This window comes from Octopus bimaculoides, chromosome 4 (assembly GCF_046866305.1).
Source record: "Octopus bimaculoides isolate indiv1 chromosome 4, ASM4686630v1, whole genome shotgun sequence".
In the NCBI taxonomy this organism is placed as follows: Eukaryota; Metazoa; Mollusca; class Cephalopoda; order Octopoda; family Octopodidae; genus Octopus; species Octopus bimaculoides.
The window spans coordinates 40,567,759-40,588,495 of record NC_142931.1 but is presented as its reverse complement, the minus strand read 5'-3'; the positions used below and the strand labels follow the sequence as shown (position 1 = coordinate 40,588,495).

The window sequence follows — 20,737 nt, the reverse complement described above, 5'->3', positions numbered from 1 at the left end:
TAGCAAAATTGTGATGGCACCTGTACCAGTGGAGCACTAAGACACCGTCCGAGCCTGATCGTTGCCAGAGCAGCTGTCTGGCTTCCATGCCAGTGGCACGTAAATAGCACCATTTGAGCGTGATCATTACCAGCGTTGCCTTCCTGGCACTTGTGCCGGTGCCATGTGAAAAGACATTCAAGCAAGGTCATTGCCAGTGCCACTGGACTGGCTCCTGTGCAGGTGGCACGTAAAATACACCATTTTGAGCGTGGCCGTTGCCAGTACCGCCTGACTGGCTTGTGACACGTAAAAGCACCCACTACATTCTCGGAGTGGTTGGCGTTAGGAAGGGCATCCAGCTGTAGAAACTCTGCCAAATCAGATTGGAGCCTGGTGTAGCCATCTGGTTCACCAGTCCTCAGTCAAATCATCCAACCCATGCTAGCAATGATGATGATGATACATAATATATATCTCCTATTTAGTAATTTCATTAAGAAATTACTAAATAGAAACATCATCATTGTTATTTTAATGTCCACTTTTCCATGCTGTCATGCATTGGATAGAATTTATTGAAGCAGATTTTCTATGGCTAGATGGCCTTCCTATTGCCAACCCTCACCTTTTTCCCAGTAAGGTAATTTTTCTCAATGGCCGGACATGTTATTTTACAGAAGATTGGAAATGAAGGACACTGCTATATGATGGGGACACTTGTTTACATGTATCATGTAATGTCAAGACAAGGCAACACCAAGTCACACACACACACATTCATACATACATTCTCACAGACATAAATAAATACGACAGGCTTCTTCAGTTTCCCTTTACCAAATCTACACACAAGGCTTTGGTTGGTCTGGAACTATGAAGGTATCATGCAGTGGAACTGTAACTGGAATGATGTGGTTGGAAAGCAAACTTCTTAACCATACAGTTGTGCCTGCGCCTATAGAATCATGTATATAAACTCCACTCCTATAACATAACAAGACTAGAATTACGAATGATGTTTCTGATTTTATATACATTTTTGTGTAGAAAGACATGCAAATTTCTGATGGTGATAACTTTCCACTCATCAGTGTAAAAATTAGGTCAAATGTAATTGTTTCAAAAATTCTGATTACCAAGTTGTTGACACTCCATCGCTTACAACGTCGAGGGTTCCAGTTGATCCGATCAACGGAACAGCCTGCTCGTGAAATTAACATGCAAGTGGCTGAGCACTCCACAGACACGTGTACCCTTAACATAGTTCTCGGAGAGATTCAGTGTGACAAGGCTGACCCTTTGAATAACTGGCACAACAGAAATAGGAAGTAAGAGTGAGAGAAAGTTGTGGTGAAAGAGTACAGCAGGGTTCGCCACCATCCCCTGCCGGAGCCTCGTGGAGCTTTAGGTGTTTTCGCTCAATAAACACTCACAACACCCGGTCTGGGAATCAAAACCGCGATCCTATGACCATGAGTCCGCTGCCCTAACCACTGGGCCATTGCGCCTCCACGGTTACCAGGTACAGCTGTATTTATTCTCAACTGAAAATATAATTTTTACCCAATTGTTCGAATTTATCAGTTTCAGTCTAAGATCCGAAGAAAGATTAAAATAATAAGATTGTATCGATTAGTGATCTCTGATTGTTATTAACAAATCTTCTTGATTCTAGAGAAATGACTTTTGCTTTAATCATCATTGTTTCAATGTCTGCCATTTTTCATTTTCTAAATTAATTAAAACAAAGGCAGTTTGTTTTAACAGAAATATGGTAAACGAAAGGGTTAATAGTGTTCAATTTGTTTTTGATTTAAACCATTACTACATGTAGAATTTTTCATTTCAGGGTGCAAAGCAAAGGTTTAGTGGACTTGAGAAAAAAGGAAAATCGTTTTTAGATTTACGGAAAATCAAGAAATATTTAGAAGAATTTGATGTTAAAGATTTTTCTCAACAGGCACAAGATATTGTTATTGAAGCTCAGACACTATTACAAGAGTAAGTGAAACTTGTTTATTCAAACCTGGATTTTTGTTGTTGTTTTTTTTATTTTCTTTAGTTTCTTTCTAATTCTTTCTTAATGCTCAGAAAGTATTATACTTTACTAAAATCCTCAAAACCTGCAAGTTCTGAACCAGAATTCTGTAAACAGTGCTCTAGATAGTTCAAAGCACCACCATTGACTCACAATATTGCTCTCATAAACTCAACATATCCTCTTTGGAAAAGAATTCTTTCGCATACTATCCAATTACAATGTTTTTTCTTAGGAGTGGTAGGAGTGCACATTTGTACAGCACATTCCCTGTAAGTAACTAAGTGAAGAAATTTGTGTTAATTTTTCAAGTTAACTCATATCCATTTTATAACTAAATCTATAGTATAAAGACTAGACATTTTCAATAACAAAAACCACTTTACCTGTGATTAGCTTATAATCCTTTCTTAAGAGCACAAATATATCTTTTGTTTGAACTATTCTTGCAAGTCTGAGGGGTTTTAGTGTGTTTATGCATGTACATGTACACATACATTCATATAAGTTTAAAGATGCCCTCACTATACCATCCTCACTTATGTAAATGCACTCACTGAATCCTCTCCATATTTTATAGCAAAGACTTTGTTCAAACTTTCTTCCTGGAAATTTCTTATATGTTCACAGCCAAACTCTTACAAAAATGGCAGTCAGTGGGTATTTCAGTTTTAGCTTCAGGTTGATCTTCTGAGTGAACATAAAATCTTGAATGTTGTAGTGAGTTTTATTTTTCAGGTGGTACATTTCTTATTATTTATAAGCACCATTCTTGGAGAAGATAATGTAAATACATATGAAATAAAGGCTTATAAGATTAATCTTAACTTGGATTATACAGGGTGGATGTTTTTGAAAAACGTCCATCCTCTCCATGTAAAAATTAGGCCTTATTCTCAACTGAAAATTCAATTTTACCCAATTGTTCGAATTTATCAGTTTCAATCTAAGATCCGAAGAAAGATTAAAATAATAAGATTGTATTGAGGAGAGTATGGACATTTTTGAAAAATTCACAAAATCATTAATTTTAGCTGCAAACAAATTTTATTGCCATCAATGTATTTGTATTGAATTAGCATTTGTCAAAAGCAAGTGTGGAAAACAACATCCATCATATGGTGTCCATTTTCATTGCTGCATTCCTGAAGGCGTTTTTGGAAGTTGGCCTCCACACTCTCCAGCACTAACAGCTTCCACACGAATAGCTTCCTTCAAATCATCCAGTGTATGGGGATTATGTGCATACACATGTGTCTTGAGGTTTCCCCACAAGAAATAGTCACACATGGACAAATTGGGGGACTGAAGGGGCCAAGGAATGTCAGCAAACCCGGAAATGAGGTGGTCACCGAAGAGAAGGTGAAGAACATCCATTGATGCTCTGGCTGTGTGGACCATTGCTCCATCCTGCTGAAGCCACACATGTCGAATAGGCATTCATTTTCATTAAGTTGTTTATTATCTCAATGTAACACTCAGAGTTCTCAGTAACAGCATTTCTATTATTGTCTTCAAAAAAGTAAGGACCAATGACGGCAGCTTTTCCAACAGCACACCAGACCGTCACTTTAGGCTGTGCAGTAGTCTTTTGTGCAGTTCTCTCAGCAGTTCTGTTGATTCACCATGCTGTTGAAATGAAAATGAGCTTCATCACTCATTAACAAAATGAGGCTGTCATTTGCCTCAAAAATTGCTCTCATCTGACATGCGAAGTTAAGCCACTGCGCATAATCCCATGGTTTCAACTGTTGCTCAATGACCAATTTGTAAGGGTGGAAATACAGGTCTTTGTGCAAAATATTCCTTGCTGATCGATTACTGATCCCAGGTTCAGTGGAATGCTTCCAAGCAGAGCAATTTGGACTCTGTATCAAAGCTTGTCTGACGCATTCCACATTTTCCAGCGTCCATACCATTCACAGTGCCCCACTGGTCTCCTATTCATTAGTGTACCTTGTGTACGAAGTGCATTCACCTAATGTAAGATTGTGTTACAGGTGGGAATAGCTTGATTTCAGTGAATGTTGAAATGGCACCGAAACTCACTCTGAACTGCTGTGACAGACTCATTATTCTTCATGTAACTGTCATAGGCAAACACACAATGCTCTATCATCCACAGTGCTATGGTTTCATCTGAAAAATAATAATAAATGCTAAGACACCACAGACCAAATGGTACCTGTCAGAAATATGTCCCTCCCACTAGGGCTGAGCAATAGCCATTTCAAAAACGTCCATCCTCTCTGCTCCACTCTGTATGTATGTATGTATGTATGTATGTGTATGTGTATACATACATGGTACATGAGAACAAATGAAAACCAAACCATTGAAAATGTATTTTACATGAATTTCTTAAAAATATAGAAAAGATGTAGCTTTTTTCTAAAAAAAATAGCCACATGTGTTTTAATGAGCCATTTAGATTTTCATTTAAAAAGTATGGTCTCTTGTTGCTAATTTTCTTTGAAGACTTTTGGAAAATATTATATTATAATGCTTGAATGAACATATTTATTGAAAGCAAATAAAAAAACAAACTATTGAACATTTTATTCAAGTTTAGTATATGTGTACTTTGAAATTATTTGATAATATGTGACAACGGTTCCCTGAAAGTCAGAGAAAGCAATATTAGAAACTTTGGAAAATAAAATAGCCAGTACTATAATACAAAATGAGAACTCCTCCATAAACCAAGCATTGTTCAGCCTAATATGTCTGCCACTATTGAAAAGAAATCAATATATTCACTTAAACATATATATATATATATTAGTTACTAATATTTTGTTTTATTTTCTTTGTTTTAATTAAAGCATCAAGAAAAATAAAAACCGTTTACATGAGCTTGTCACAGAAAGAGCATATCCTGTAAGTATAGCACGTTTATAAACAAGTTAATTACCTATATATATATATATATATATATATATATATATATAATATAAATAATATATAAATATATGCATATATAGGTACAGGACATCAAAAAAAACATTAAACACAATGAGAAATGAAAACAAAAACGAAAACATAGAAAACGAACTTTTTTCGAACAAGGAAAAAAACAAACAGAAAAACGAGACATGCAACATAAAGAGTATACCCCTTTGTCAGTTGTCCCTGTTTGATCTTCTCCGCGTTTTCAGGCAGTTTTCTGCTATCCACTTGATATTTTCACATTTGATTCCCAATTCTAATAATTTTTATGATAGAACATGTTGAAAAATTTTTTTCAGCACATAAATACTGAACAGTATATATAAAGGATAAAATCCTTTTAAGAGCAGAAAAATTGCCAGCAATTCTTTGTATAATAGTGCTCACTTGCTTTGTAAATATTGCTTTTGTTATTTTATCACAGTCATAATCTCTCTTTTTTAAACGAACATCAAGATAGTCCAACTATGTTTAGTGTGCAAAAAAGTAGTAGCAATCAAATAGAGATATTTTAATACCTATAATGTATCAAATAGCCATAGCAACAAACTCACTTGATAGTTCTTAGATTATTTGTTGAGGAAACTCAAGCAAAGCTATCTTGTTTACAGAAAGGAATAAGTCACATGAGTTAGAAACTTCGGTAAGTTTTAATAAGTTGTCCAATATAATTTTTTTCCAGTCTATATAAACAATAAACTGAGGACATTTACACAGCAAATTTAAGTCAACAAAATACCTCATTTCCTCATCTGAAATAATGAAATAAAACTTGAAATGAAAAAATTGCAATGAATATATGTTAAGCAAATTATTATTAATGAAAACAATTAGAGGCAGGGGAAAGAGAGTGAGAGACTGTGTTGCAAATGAAACAGAAAATTTCACCAGAACATAATACTGTCTATCAAATGTTAAAACCTACTCTGCAGTGAACGTAAAGCTTGGCAACAAATATTTAGATTTGTGATATTAAATAATAACAGGCTCTTTGAAACTGCCTTTTTATTGATATATATTAACAGAGGAATTTATAAAAACCTATAAAAGCTAATTAAAAACTATGTTGTACTGAATACTTAAATTCAATAATAAAAGGAAGTTCAGAGAGTAAATTTTCCTGAAAACTTCAATTTATAAAAAAATCTCACTTGCTTAGTAAATATTTCTTTCAGTAATTTATTGTAGTTGTAATAATCTCTGATTTAAACAAACTTCAAGGTAACTTAAATACATTTAGCATGCTAGAAATAGCAGCGATCACATAGTTATTATTGTAAGGCTTATAGTGTTCCAAACAGCCATACAAAGTCACTCCTTAATTTATTTATTTTTTAAAATTATATACCAGTATATTAAAAAATTGTCATTTTATCAAAAATATTCATTTAATAAACTCTGGAAATTGATATTCTTGAAAATATCATAAACCTCAAAGTTATACAGCTATTTTGTCTAATAGCATTCATTCATTCAATAAATTCTTTTTTTGCATTACATGTATAGAATAAACTGTGGGTTTTGCAAATAGCGAATTAAAACTTGAACTGAAAACATTGAATTGAATTGAATTATCATTAATGAAAATAGAGGCAAGAGAGAGTGAGAGACTGTTGCAAATGAATAATATTGTTTATTAAACATTAAAATCTACTCTGCAGTGAATGCAACGAATATTTAAATGTGGGAAAAACTTGTAGTATACTTAAATTCAGTAAACTTCAGAAATTGAAATTACAGGAAATTTCTTGGAACATGAATTTATAAAAAAAAATTTCCAAACTGTCAAGCCTTTAATAATTGCTTTCTTTTAGTAACTGTTGCATACCTAATTAATAAGTAGCTTTCTCCATTATAATATATATATATACACACATGTTATTTACATTTGACGGATATTTGTCCTCATCTTGTTCATTGTTAATACAATGTTTCAGCTGATATACCCTCCAGCCTTCATCAGGTGTCTTGGGGAAATTTCGAACCTAAATATATATATTTAGTGTTTATGAATATTATCCTTTTATTATATATCTGAGAAAGTTTGTGTTGCTATATCCATTTTCCCCTTTCGCTCTTTCTTTTATATGTAACTATTACCAACTCCTTGCTGCCACCCCAGTACTGAACCTTTGTTTTACTCTTCCTGCCTCTTCATTGAAAGCTTTACTACTTTCAGTCTTTCTCTTTCTGTCTTACTTTTTCTATCACTATTTGTTTTTCTTTTGTTTTTTATCTTCTGATTCTTACTACATCCCTATTATCAAATCATTTTTACCTTCCTCCTGCCACCCATCTTCTCTCTTTGTCACACACACTTTATCTTATCTCTCTACTTTATCTTTCTCCCCTTCCTTCAAAAATCAGTAGCAGCTAAATTCTTGATTAATGAAGAGCTGGTGTTGATTAAGCAGATACATATAATTTCATACTGGCTGATTTTAAATTAAGTGGGAAGACAAATTGTAGTCTTTTACAAAAATTAGCTACAAATGATATTTCCTTCAGTAATACAATGAAAAAAGGGGATTTGCCACATGCACATATTTTGATCTTGTTTACAAATAAGATTCACTCTGATCAAATTGATTCCATCATATCTGCTGCCAGAGCTTTGCAAGGAGAAAGAGTTCTTCAGTATTGATAAAATCCACATGGTTCCATGACCATTTGTTGAGGAGACTCAAGCAAAGCTATCTTGTTTACAGAAAAAGGGTACCAAGGGATGTAGGCTTTAAAATCTTGGACAGGTAGCATGAAATTGACAAAAGAAAGTTGTTTGTTACCTACCCCTAATGCACAAATCAGTTTTGCATTCAGTAGTTCAATAAAATCCATCAAATATACATCACCAAGAGATCTAATGCTGTATTGTTTGCTCTGATGCAGCAAAACTGCAATGAAGATATTACTCAATTCCAGGAAGGAGAATGCACCAGCAACTATAAGGTTTTCTGATGCTTTTCTTTGACTTTACCATTCATGAAGATATCACAGCATTCAATATGCTGTCCACTGGAAAATTGGATAATAGGATTACTTCACTCACGCAACTGCTGCATAGCTGCACATAATTCAAAGGATACCATGCTTACAACTTTTTCAAGATATTCCAGTATGATCCTTTTGTGGAAATGTTACCATACCATCAGATTTTATCCTGTTGTACATGGACCAAGAAGAAATGCAAACAAACAAAGAATGCAAAGTATCCCTGTTAAAGATAAGCTTGACAAGTTTTGGCAGTGTCATTGGAAGGGAATATATTGTACATGTCAATCAACAAGAATGCTTCTTTCTGTAGCCTTGTACAGTAAAACTTTTCAATTTCATTATCTTCAAATAGAGTTAGTGGCCAAATTTGCACCACTTGACAAAGACATACATTATACTTGGATTGCTTGAAAATGTTACTGAGTAGGATATACTAAAGCCAGAAGTTTCTGCATATCAAACAACCTACAAAGATTCTTAGAGTTTTTTTTCTTCACACTGTTAAATGTTGCGAACCATTCAATCTGCTTCTGTTTTGGCTCAAGTTAAGCTCTTGCTGAAGATTTCAAGCATCAAGCCCAATAGATGTATCTCAGCATTATTATCTGGTAAAATACACAATGATTCATTAGAGAATTCTGGAGGCCCTGCACTTGTGTAACAATTGATCTCAGATAGGAGGAGTAAGGGTAATGTTGTCAAACCCTATCAGAGATACCAAAGAAACAAAAGATGATGAAATTCATGCTTTCTTTGGATTTTTGGACCAAAGTTAAAAATCTTTTAACTATCTCCAAACTTGAGAGTCAGTCTTTCTAGAGAACAGCTGTATAATGTATTTGTGTGTCTTTGTCTTAACATCAGATGATAGTTGTAAACAGAATTCATATTTTTTCTGTCCAAATGATTTTGAAGACTACGGAATAAATGATAATCAGATGGAGCAATGTCCAACAAATATAGTGGGTGGAGTATCGTTTCTTGTTCAAACTGTTCCAGCCTTTGCAACGTCATCCTTGCTGTATGTGGCTGAATATTATCCTAATGAAAGAACACCTCTTGTCTTGAAACCAAAGATGGTTGTTTTTCTTCTAGCGCTAAGTTAAGCTGCACAAGCTGCATGCAGTAGATCTCCTTTATAATTTGGTTTGGGTCTAAAAATTCAAAGTGGACTAAACCTTTCATCTTTTCATATCCCACCAAACAGATAACAACACCTTATGTGGGTGAAGACCTTCTTTAGCTTGGGGTGCTGGTGTTTCTCCTTTCCCTACTCACTGTCTTTAGCACTTGACATTTTTATAGAGAACACATTGTCACCAGTCACTATTTGGTCCAAAAAGAAGGTCGTTCGTGAGATGTGACAGCAAAGAAGAGCACAAATTCATTCTCTGCATTCGATTGGACTTGGAAAGTTTGTGAGGAACCCATTGACCCAATTTGCTGACTTTTCCAATGGCACACAGGTGTCAATTAATGATTGAATGACCAAATCCAAGCTTTTCTGCTAGTTCCTCAACAGTTACGATGGGATTTTGTTCTTCCAGAGTTTGCAGGACATCCTCGTCAAGCTCTACAGATCTTCCAGGATGAGGCTTGTCTTCTAGGCTATAGTTTCCGGCTTGGATTTTCTGGAACCACTGTTGACACTGACTTACACTTATTGTCCGATCCCCATATACTGCATTAATATTCCTCGCACTTTCCATTGCATTGTTATCTTTATTGAACTCATAAAGCAAAATATGCTGAATATGCTCCTTTGTCACTTCTATTATAGCTTTGAAAATATAACTGTTAAAATCGAACTGCACTCTTCGAAATTTGCACTAAGAATAAGTACAAGGTAAAATTACTACTTGCTTTTATAGCAAGTTGATGCAGATAGTTTATCCTGTACCCATCCAACTTTTAGTTCATGAAATTGAAAAAAAATGCATTATTTATGGGATGACCCAATATATATATAAATATATTCAAAGGGAGGGATCTATGAAAACAAATGTTATTCATTAATCATGCAATTACATGAAATAATTAGAAGAATTTATGTAGGTTTATGTTGAAAGTAAACAAAATTCACTTGCTTGCATTTCTACAAATTCAAACCTATATGCCTGTATATGTGTGTGTGTTTGCTTGTGTATCTCAATGTGTTTTTGATGTTAATGTCTCTCAGTGTTTAAGTCTTGTATGTATTTGAATTGCAGATGCTTAGGTCCTTAATGAAGTGTCGTAGGTGTATGCATTATAGCTTTCTACTGTCCACACCCTTCCTCATCCTGAGTGATGCTTGAGAGAAACCATTTGCATTATATCATCATCATCATTTAACATCTGTTTTTCCATGCTGGCATGGGTTGTATTGTTTGACTGGCTCTGATAATTCACAGAGTTGCATTGAGTTCCAATATCAACTTTGGCATGGTTTCTATGATTGGATGCCCTTTTTAACACCAACCATTTTCCAGTGTGTACTGGGTGATTTCCTCATACTACAGCACTACTGAGGTCACCAAGTACTTTGGGAACCAGGGTAAGAGCAAGAAAAGGGAAAAGGAAGCCCCCTTGACTAAATGGGGGAAGTAGTTAAGAGTGGAGCAGTGGCTTTATGCCAGGTGCTGAAATGTTAATGTTATGGTAGAAGGACTGGTGCAGGTATCTTGCTCTAAAGAAGATATATGACTAACCTGCATTTTATAAGGTTAGGTAAGAGTAGCTGAAAAGAAGAAAAGAGACTTATGCTCACCCTCAAGTACAAGGTGAGCATAAGAGAGAATACATGCAGTGGATTGGCAGTGGAGGGAGGGGAGTAGTTTCATAAGAATGTGAGGGGAGATGGTTGGAAATGGTGGTAGACATGAATGTAGCAAGTGATGAACAAAGGTGGAGGTGCAGTTGATGGGAAAATACCAATATAAAGAGGGGTTAAGGTGAGAGAAACAGAGGTAACTTAGGGTGGAAGATAGAACAGATGGTAGGGAGGTGATGTGCAAGGTGTAGGAGTGATGGGGAGGGACATGTAAGAGTACATAAGGATGGCTAAAGTGAGTGGGGCATGATGACAGATATGAGAAGGTGCTAAGATGAAGTACGACAGAGGAGAAGGATAGATAACTGACAGCAGAGAAACAAGTCAATCTGTGAAAATAGTGTGGGAAGGAATGATGATGAGAATGCAAGATTGAAGGGGTGGGGGTAGGGGTAACTGGGACAAGAAATAATAAATGGTGAGAGATGTAGCTTTTGCTAGTTCTGCTCTCAAGCAATTACAGCAGCCAAGTAGTGCTGTGGATAGAGAAGTGATGGGTGTTAGAGGAAGTGGAGTATATAAATGTGTGTGTGTGTACATATTTGCACTTTTACATACATATATAGATGAGTCTGTGTGTTTACATCTATGTCTAAAGCAAGAAATTTTGTCCATGGCAAATTACACATATGACTTTCTTACAAGTTTGAATATGCCTGAAGCATATTTGAACTGCTAATAAGTTTGTATGTATAACTGTGTGTGTGTGTGTGTATTTATGTCTCCTTGTCTTGACATCATTTGATGGTTATAAATGACTGTCACTGTTATTCATTTCCAACAATATTCTGTAGGAATGTATCTGTCCGTAGAAAATTTGCCTCCATAAATTCCATCCAACCCATGCAAGCATGGAAAAATGGCCAATAAAGTGACCAAAAAAAAATGTGTCAGTTCACCATTTTCAGTGTCTCTCAAAACTGTTAATTTGCACTCAAAGGCTAAAACTTCTAGCAACTAACGAGATGTATTTTCTTTTCCCTGGAGGTTTTTGCAAAACAAATTCAAATGACAAATTTTGATCTACCATAAAATGCAAATTTTCCTGCTAACCAGACATTTTCAGTTCAGGAAAGCATTTAGCATTACCATTAAGTGGTTTACAGGGATTGTTTTATGTATTCTGTGCAAGCTGTAAATTTTTTCGCAAGCATCATCACCTTAAGAAAACCTTCAGATGTTATTATGTAGCAATAAATCTGAATAACTGCTATCAACCTCCCCTAATAATGCACAGAATTGTCAGTGATTTAGACTTCTTGCCATTATCTTGTTTACAATTTTGTCAGCAAGATTGAAGAAATTTTAAGTGCAGAGTACTTCTTGGTAAAATAATACAGTGAAAGGAAAGCAACTTTTGATTAAGTAAATTCATCAGTGAAGTCACAAATGTTTTTATTATCCTTTTCATAATTGGTGCTCTATCTATTGTTTCTTTTTTCTCTTTCAACCAATTTAAAACACTTGGCAGATATCTTTGCCTTTTGTCTGGCCTTTAAATAGTATCAATTCATTCACTTCTTTTTGAGAAATTTTTAAGAATTAGTATTTCTACATTAAAAATGCATTCTGTTAAATGTTATTTACATCACATATAATTACATATACTAGAACAGAATTCATGTTTTTAATTTATTGTTCAGTAATATTTTATATCATATCTGTTGCTCTTTGATTGATCTTACCAAGAAAGGCATTTCTTTGATACTAATTATCATATCATTTTTGTCATTAAAGTTGGAAAATAAATAGTCAGCAATATTTAAGAACATTTCTTTGTTATGAAAGTGTTTCCCATAACATACAATTGTCTTTGATACGATAAAACTAGCAAAAGTAATCAATTTTGAGTCGTAAAAAATTTCCCAAAATTATCTCAACTTTTTTTTTATTTCTTCTCCTGTTCAAAGATCACTCTTCTGCATTTGCCACTAACTGGTTATTTTTCAGCAAAAGAAGAGTTTTTATTCATAAAATGTTATTCTTAGTTACTTTTTATTGTTGGAAAATCTTTCACAAAATTTTAAGCACTATAGTAAAGCCTACTATGTCTTCAACAAAAACATACATCTCCATCTATTAGTCTTTTTTTTATCATCGGTATTTTCTATTTTTGGTCTGACATAATTACTCTATTATTCCATTACTATAAATTTTTTACAAAAAGTTTATCCATAAAATTTTACTACATAATAGTGGCAAAGAAAACAAACCACAAAAGATGCTGATTATAAGCTCTTGGATACAGCACAAAATCATTATTGAACTACAATAAATCAATTTATAATAATCATCAGTATCAGCTTGTATGCTCCAAAAATAGTATGAGATATAACTATAAATTTGTATCCAGCTTGTGAGTTTGGGATTTGAATTTGATGTCTAAAAAATTTATCCTAGATTTTCTAACAATCTCTATTTCATCATCATGATTTTTTAATATCCACTTTTCCATGCTTGGATTGGTCAGATTTTATTGAGGTAGATTTTCTACAGCAGAATGCCCTTCTTGTCACCAACCTTCCTTTGTTTCCAAGCAAGGTAATATTTCCCATGGCCAGACATGAAGACTGGAAATAAACTTGTATGATGGTGATACTCATTTTACAACCATCATGTGATGTCAAGACACCCAAGTGCACGCATGCATGTATGTGTGCGTGTTCATGCGCGCACACACACACACACACACACACACAGATGGCTTTGGTCCAAGGCTAAAACATCTTTACAGGAGATGTGGGTTTGAGTCCCGTGGGCAGCCTTTGACTTTTTGAAGTGCAGGTATGGCTATGTGGTAAGAAGTTTACTTACCAACAACATGGTCCTGGGTTCAGTCTTCCATTATTACCCTGGGTCAATCAAATACTTGTGAGGAGATTTGGTAAACATAAAGTGAGAAAAACTTGTCACATATATGTATATATGTGTATATCTATGTGTGTGTGTGTCTTTTTATATGTATTTGTCACCCACAACCACTTGGCAACCAGTGTTGGTTTGTTTACAGCCCTGTAACTTAGTGGTTCAGCAATGGAGATTGATAAAATAAGTGCTTTAAAAATAAGTACTGGGATTGATTTGGTCAACTAAACACTCCAAGATAGTGCCCCAGCAAGGATGCAGTCCAATGACTGAAACAAGGAAAAGATAAAAGATAATAGATATACACAGCAGGCTTCTTTCAGTTTCCATCTATCAAATCCACTCACAAGGGTTTGGTCAGCTTGGGACTATAGTAGAAGGCACTTGCCCAAAGTGCTACACTGAGATTAAATTTGAAATGCAATATGATAATAAAATTATATTTTTTAAAATAATGATTTCAGCAGGCATGAATTTTTATGTCACTTTAATGTTTGTGTGTGTTTTATTAAATTATTTAAAAGCCAAATTAGATAAAGCTAAGATGCTGCATAAGTAAATTATATAGTGAAAAATTATTGAAGTCTTTGAGAATAAGCAATAGTTACACCTTCAAAATAATTTCATGATGTTTTGTAGATATAAATTATTTAATTAAAAATAAAATAAAACCAAAAACAGAAAAAGTATTAAAAATGTCCTGATATGATGTGAAAATAAATCATTAAAGTTTTTGCCAAAGCCAAACCAAAAATGAAATGAATCCATACCTGGTTGTTTGATTACCAGTAAAGGACTTATCTTTAGAAGTACTCGTAAAAAAAAGTTTTTATAGACCCTACAAGTACCTACCAGTTTATCAGACAGTAAATACCCTATTGAAAAATTATCTATTTGTATGCCCCAGGTGGTACACTAAATCTATGCCACTGATATATACAACAGGATTATGTAAAATTTCTGGCTACCAAATTCCACTAATTAGATGTGGGTCAACCCAAGGCTATGGTAGAAATGGCTTGTCTAATAGGCTGAGCAGTGAGATCAAACGTAGAAATTCTTAACCACATAACCATGCTTCCACTTACATGCACTTTGCATTCCATGATACCTATTAACAATATTCTTCTTATAGACTACCTTTGCTCAAAAAGAAAAAAAATCTTTTGTTGGCAGCAGCTTGTTAAACTGTTTCCCTATCCTTTCACTACAGCCACATCATCATTTAGCGCTTGCTTTCCATGCTGACATGGGTTAAACGGTTTGACTGAAACTGGTATGCTGGAGAGCTGCACCAAGTTCCTGTCTGATATGGCATGGTTTCTATAGCTGGATGCCCTTCCTAATGCCAACCATTCCAAGAGTGTAAAGAGTGCTTTTTATGTATCACCGGCACAGATGCCAGTTACATGACACAGGCATCAGCAACAAGTATGATTTCATTTGGCTTGATGGCTCTTCTCAAGCATGGCATATCACCAATGGTCTTGGAGGTATTAACTAGATCGCCTAGCTAATAGAAATTATTAAGTCCATCAAGTGAGCTGAATATTCACTATAGGCAATAAAAATTGCTTTTTCATATGAAACTGAATTTTTCAAGTTACTCTGCACATAAAGAGCCAGCTATCACTCACAAATGAGTGTGGATTAATTAATTGTTTTGAGTACTTATGTAGTCATGAGCAGGCATAGACACCCTCTTGACTTTCCCATCTTTTGACCCAGTACTACATTCAACATGGCAGCTGGAGGGTGAGAGAGCTGCACCAGCACTTGGTTGGTACTTATTTTCAGTTGAAGAGACTGGAGGAATGTGAAATGAAGTGCCTTGCTCAAGGACACAACATGTTGTCCTGTCAAGGAATTTAACCCACAATATTATGTTCATAAACCAAACACCCTAACCTCTATGCCATGTGCCTTCACTGTTTTGCTATAGATTAAGCATTTTAAAATATATCTGTGATCTGAAATCCCTATTGAAAACACCACAGAAATTGATGATTGTATTTTTCTTTCATCATCATCATCATCATCATTGTCGTTGTCATCTTACAACCATTTTTCCATACCAACATGGGTTGATTGGGTTTCATAGCAGTTTGTTATCTACACAATCCTTCATTATCTGGCATACGTATTAACAAAGGAAACAGGCTAGCTTTATTGTTTTGTGTGTGTTTTATGGGTTCTTTTTTTTACAAATGGATACTCTTCTTATTACCAGCAATTTTATGACATGGACTGAGTGCATTTTTTTCATGCCACTAGCACTAAAGAAGTCTGCTGAAGAACAAAAGTATCATCTCTACTCTGCATTAATTCTTAATTAGAGTTATTACTCTCCTAAACAAGTTGCTTTCAGTGTGACTTGTAGACTCCTCTAGTGAATATTCACAAACTCTAAGTAAAAGAGATAAAAGAAGTCTAAAATGGGGATAGCTGAGCAGCATCAAGGAATGAATAGGGAGGAAGATGATGGCAAACATGAGATGGGCTAGTGACCAAGAAAGATGGTGGGAAGAGATTGCATCTATTTCTGTGCATATAGAGCCACCCACAGCTCTGGGTTTCAATTGATACTTGTATTGTTATTGACTCTATAGAGTGATAATTTATTTTATTTACATGGTTACTTACGTTCTCTATTCAGGAATTAACACATGGACTTGATCTGAAAACTTGTCGCTGGAAATTTGTTGGTTCCCTTGAACCTCCTCGTGTAGTTCATGTTCGTGTCACAGAATTATTAAGTAAAGAAAACCTTTATGCTCAGATTACAATCCGCTTACACACCCAACAGGTCAGTATTCTGAATTTTTAATGGTATTTGTCTTATACATTATTTATTTTAAAGTATTGGTTTGGTACTTATAGATGCCTATGTTTAAGATTTTTTAGTTAAATGTATTGTATTTGTTACTTTCAAAATGACTATCCCTATTTTTACTTTAAATGCCACAAGATGTACTTAAACATAAGATTAATGTAATAATGCATTTTATTAAAATTATATACACACACACTTTGTATCTTGAAGGGACTTTTCCCTCTGCAGCTAATAAGTACATAAACAATCACAGACAGTATGTGACATCAATAATGTTTACATTAATAGAGCTGCTTATAATTCAAAATTCAATGTGTGTGTGAGAGAGAGAGAGAAAGAGAGAGAGTGATTGGAATCTACAAGTTAAGAATATTACACAAGAAAAATTTGCACAATTACTCGAGTTGATTGTTAATTTCCAACATTGATATCCTAGATTTTAACACTGGTAATTGTGGTTTACCTTAACTCTTAAGCATTTAAACTGGCTACATCTGGTTCAGATAGTCTACCTGTGTTATGTTCACACCAGCCAGCACCAGTCTCTCCTACCTACCCTGTAATGCCCTTCTAAAAATAAACAATCACATTATCAGAATCTCAAAGCTATGAGATAATGCATGAATAAATAAGCGTTCCATCTAACAGAGTAATCTGAATGTTAAAGGGTTAGATACCCATGTTTTCAGTTTTTAGTAAATTGTTAGCTATTCCAGAACTATATGGCATATTATAGATATATTCTTCATTCTTACATCCATAGATATTTTCTGAGATGTTTGGGTATCGTTAATAAATTTTACAATTAAACTTTTAAGAGAAGATAATGTAGCATAAGCATAAGATGACATTGCAATTAGTGAGAATTTCTTTCTATAGAAATTATAATTGAGTAAAGAATTAATTGAAAAAATAATGACTTGATAACATGAAACATGTATTTACTTCTTTTTACATGGTTTTCAAAGCCATAACCCATTATTTGACCCTCATAGTTCTGGATATAATTATAAACTAGATGGAAAACTTCACATAACTATTCAGAGTAGATTTAGTGTTGCACAATTAAACTGGAAGGAACACAAAATCCTTCTCAGAGATTTTGCATATTTCACCATCTAACAGGTTATGTAGGTGTCCTGGTACTATTCCCATTTCTCTCTCTCTCTCACACACACACACACACACACACACACACACACACACTAGATCATTCCCATATACATATCATCAGACATAAAGAAACAGTTCATTAGCAAAAGACTAAGCCTCTGTCTGTCTCTCTCTCTTTCAAAGACTTGTTTTGTTATGACCGTCTCTACTAACTTAATTATATAATCAATTGTTAACATGTACTGAGCATCAGAATGCTACTTAATAATTATATGGTAAACAAAAGACATTAGCATAAAGAGTAATGTTATTTTAATCATTTCATCAAGTACAGGAGAAAACTTCCAGCATATTTCAAGTTTATTAGACCTCCTCAGTTAAGCAGAACCCTCACTCTACTTGTCAAAGTAGTGAAGATAAACATTAAGTAGATTTACCATAATGAATATGTGTAAGCATGTATACTACCATATTAAAAAATAAACCAGGGAAATTACTCAGTTGCTGTCTGCATATAACTTCAGCTCTTTGCAGTTTCTTCCCTCTCATGCGTCACTTTTTTTTCTGTGGTAATTAGTACTTAACAATTCTTGATGCCAATATGTTTTAGAGTTCATTCGACCACCACAAAAGATGATGATAAGTGTTTTTTTATTGAGTGACTTGGGGAAAGCTGTTAGCTATCAAGTGAAGCTAGTTAAAGAACATAATTGGGTACGACATTCATCAATTTGGCAATATCCACACTGCTGACAGCAATGACTTGTACCTTCATATGGTTTCTATTTATAGTGAGATGGTTTTGGTGTCTGAGAGTTAAGTATCTCTACCAGAGATACAGACTACTATCATTTACCAGCACTGAAGCATTAATCCTATTGGCTCTATCTGCTGTGGTTGATCTGATTGTTTTATAATTAATGAATTAGTTTTGCAAATTATACAGGTCCAAATAAATCATGTGAAGAAAGTTACTGAGAAGGGACAATATTAAATTAAAAACATTTTCTCAAAAAAATTTTTTAGAAGGTTTTACAAGCCTTTCAATGATAAACTATATCTCATTTTCAAACATTAATACCTTTCATATCCCACCAAACAGATAATAACACCTTGCATGGGTGAAGACTTTCTTCAGCCTGGGGTGCCAATGTTTCTCTTTTCCCTACCCACTGTCTTCGGCACTTGACATTTTTATAGAGAACCCATTACTCATTACAGTCACTATTCAGTCTAAAAAAAAGGTTCATTCGTGAGACATGATAGCAAAGAATAACACACATTCACTTTCTGCCTGCGATTAGACTCGGAAAGTTTGTGAGGAACCCATTGACCCAATTTGCTGACTTTTTCAATGGCATGCAAGTGTTGATGAATAGTTGAATGACCAAATCCAAGCTTCTCTGCTTGTTCCTCAACAGTTACAATGGGATTTTTTTCCACCAGAGTTTGCAGGACATCGTCGTCAAGTTCTACAGACCTTCCAGGACGAGGCTCAGAATTTCTGGAACCACCATTGACACTGGCTTATGCTTGTCCGATCCCCATATACTGCATTAATATTCCTCGCACTTTCTGTTGCGTTGTTGCCTTTATTGAACTCATAAAGCAAAATATACTAAATATTCTCCTTTGTCACTTCTATTATAGCTTTAAAAAAATAGCTGTTAAAATCGAACTGCACTCTTCAAAACTTGCACTAAGAATTAGTACAAGGTAAAATTACTACTTGCTTTTTATAGTAAGTTGATGCAGGTAGTTTATCCCATCCCCCTCCAAGTTTTAGTTCATGCACTTGAAAAAAAGCACATTATTTATAGGATGACCTAATATATACAATATGGATATGTGTGAGCAAAGGCATGATTGAGTATTTAAGAAATTCTTTTCACCATTATGAAATTTTCACTGCAATAACCTCAGGTCATCCTAGTACTGTGATTGAAATATAGTAGAAAGAAACTTTAAAAACCGATTAGATGGATTGTACCTCTAATTCAAATGGTTTACCCACACACACATGCACTCACTGTGTCCTGCTGATTCTCCCTAAGGATTACATTAACCCTTTAGCATTTAAACTAGCCATATCCAGCCCAAATATTCTACATGTTTTATGTTCAAACCAGCCAGATCCAGCCTCTAACACCTACACTACAATGTCATTCTGAAAATAAATTATCAAATTATGATAATGCATGATGTTAATAAATAAGCATTACATGTGATTGAGGAATCTGAATGCTAAAGGGTTAAGAATACTGTACCACTTTATACTATAATTCAGTGAATAGATAGCTTAGTTGATTAAAACACTGGAATATTAATCTTCAGACAGACAGAAGACCTATAAACTCTGTGTGTGTGTGTGTGTGTGTGTGTGTGTGCGTGTGTGTGTGTGTGTGTGCGTGTGTGTATGCGTGTTCATGTATTACAGTTGTAAGTAATATGGAAGTTTTTCAGCTCTACTTCTTAAAATAAGTCTTATCATGCACATATCCAGTATCTACAATAAATCTTTTTTTTTTTTTGCTGCAATTATCTTGGCTTCAGTTTTAAAATTTGTTTTCGTTTCAGTGCCTGGCGATTTATGACCGATTTGGTCGTCTAATGTATGGTAGTGAAAATCTCATAAAAGATGTTTTGGAATATGTTGTATTTGAAAATCATATATCAAACATATATGGCCAGTGGAGAATTCACGGGAAGATAAATCCGGAATGGATGCCACCTAGAGACCCTATCCTTCGAACATATCAATTGCCTAAATTTGATCCCATTGAAGAGGATGTAGAAAACAATGAAGATGATACTAAAGAAAATCAGCGTCAACATGCAACTACCTAATCTGATAGACTTTCAATTATTGACAACTTTTTTTTATGGTTTAATAAATAGAATTTAATTTATTACATCTGTGTTTTATGTTATTTTTAATTGCTGACATGTGTAAGGATTTTCGAGTGAGATCGTTGCCAGTGCCCCTGGACTGGCTCTTGTGTGGGTGACACATAAAATACATCATTTTGAGCGTGGCTGTTGCCAGTACCGCCTGACTGGCCTTCGTGCCGGTGGCATGTAAAAAGCACCCACTACACTCTCGGAGTGGTTGGCGTTAGGAAGGGCATCCAGCTGTAGAAACTCTGCCAAA

At 34.6% G+C, this 20,737-nt stretch overlaps 1 protein-coding gene across 4 annotated transcripts in view; it reads left to right on the top strand.

Moving 5' to 3' along the window:
- LOC106880468 (large ribosomal subunit protein mL45) overlaps positions 1-20,498 on the top strand; it is a 51,543-nt gene extending 31,045 nt beyond the window's left edge. For all 4 annotated transcript variants that reach the window (XM_014930403.3, XM_014930401.3, XM_014930400.3 and 1 more), the window contains exons 5-8: positions 1,832-1,983; positions 4,846-4,900; positions 16,297-16,446; positions 20,164-20,498. In XM_014930403.3, the coding sequence (XP_014785889.1) occupies positions 1,832-1,983; positions 4,846-4,900; positions 16,297-16,446; positions 20,164-20,433 (627 nt within the window). In that variant the 3' untranslated portion in view covers positions 20,434-20,498. The remainder of the gene's footprint in view (positions 1-1,831; positions 1,984-4,845; positions 4,901-16,296; positions 16,447-20,163) is intronic.
- The last annotated feature ends 239 nt before the right edge of the window (positions 20,499-20,737 follow it).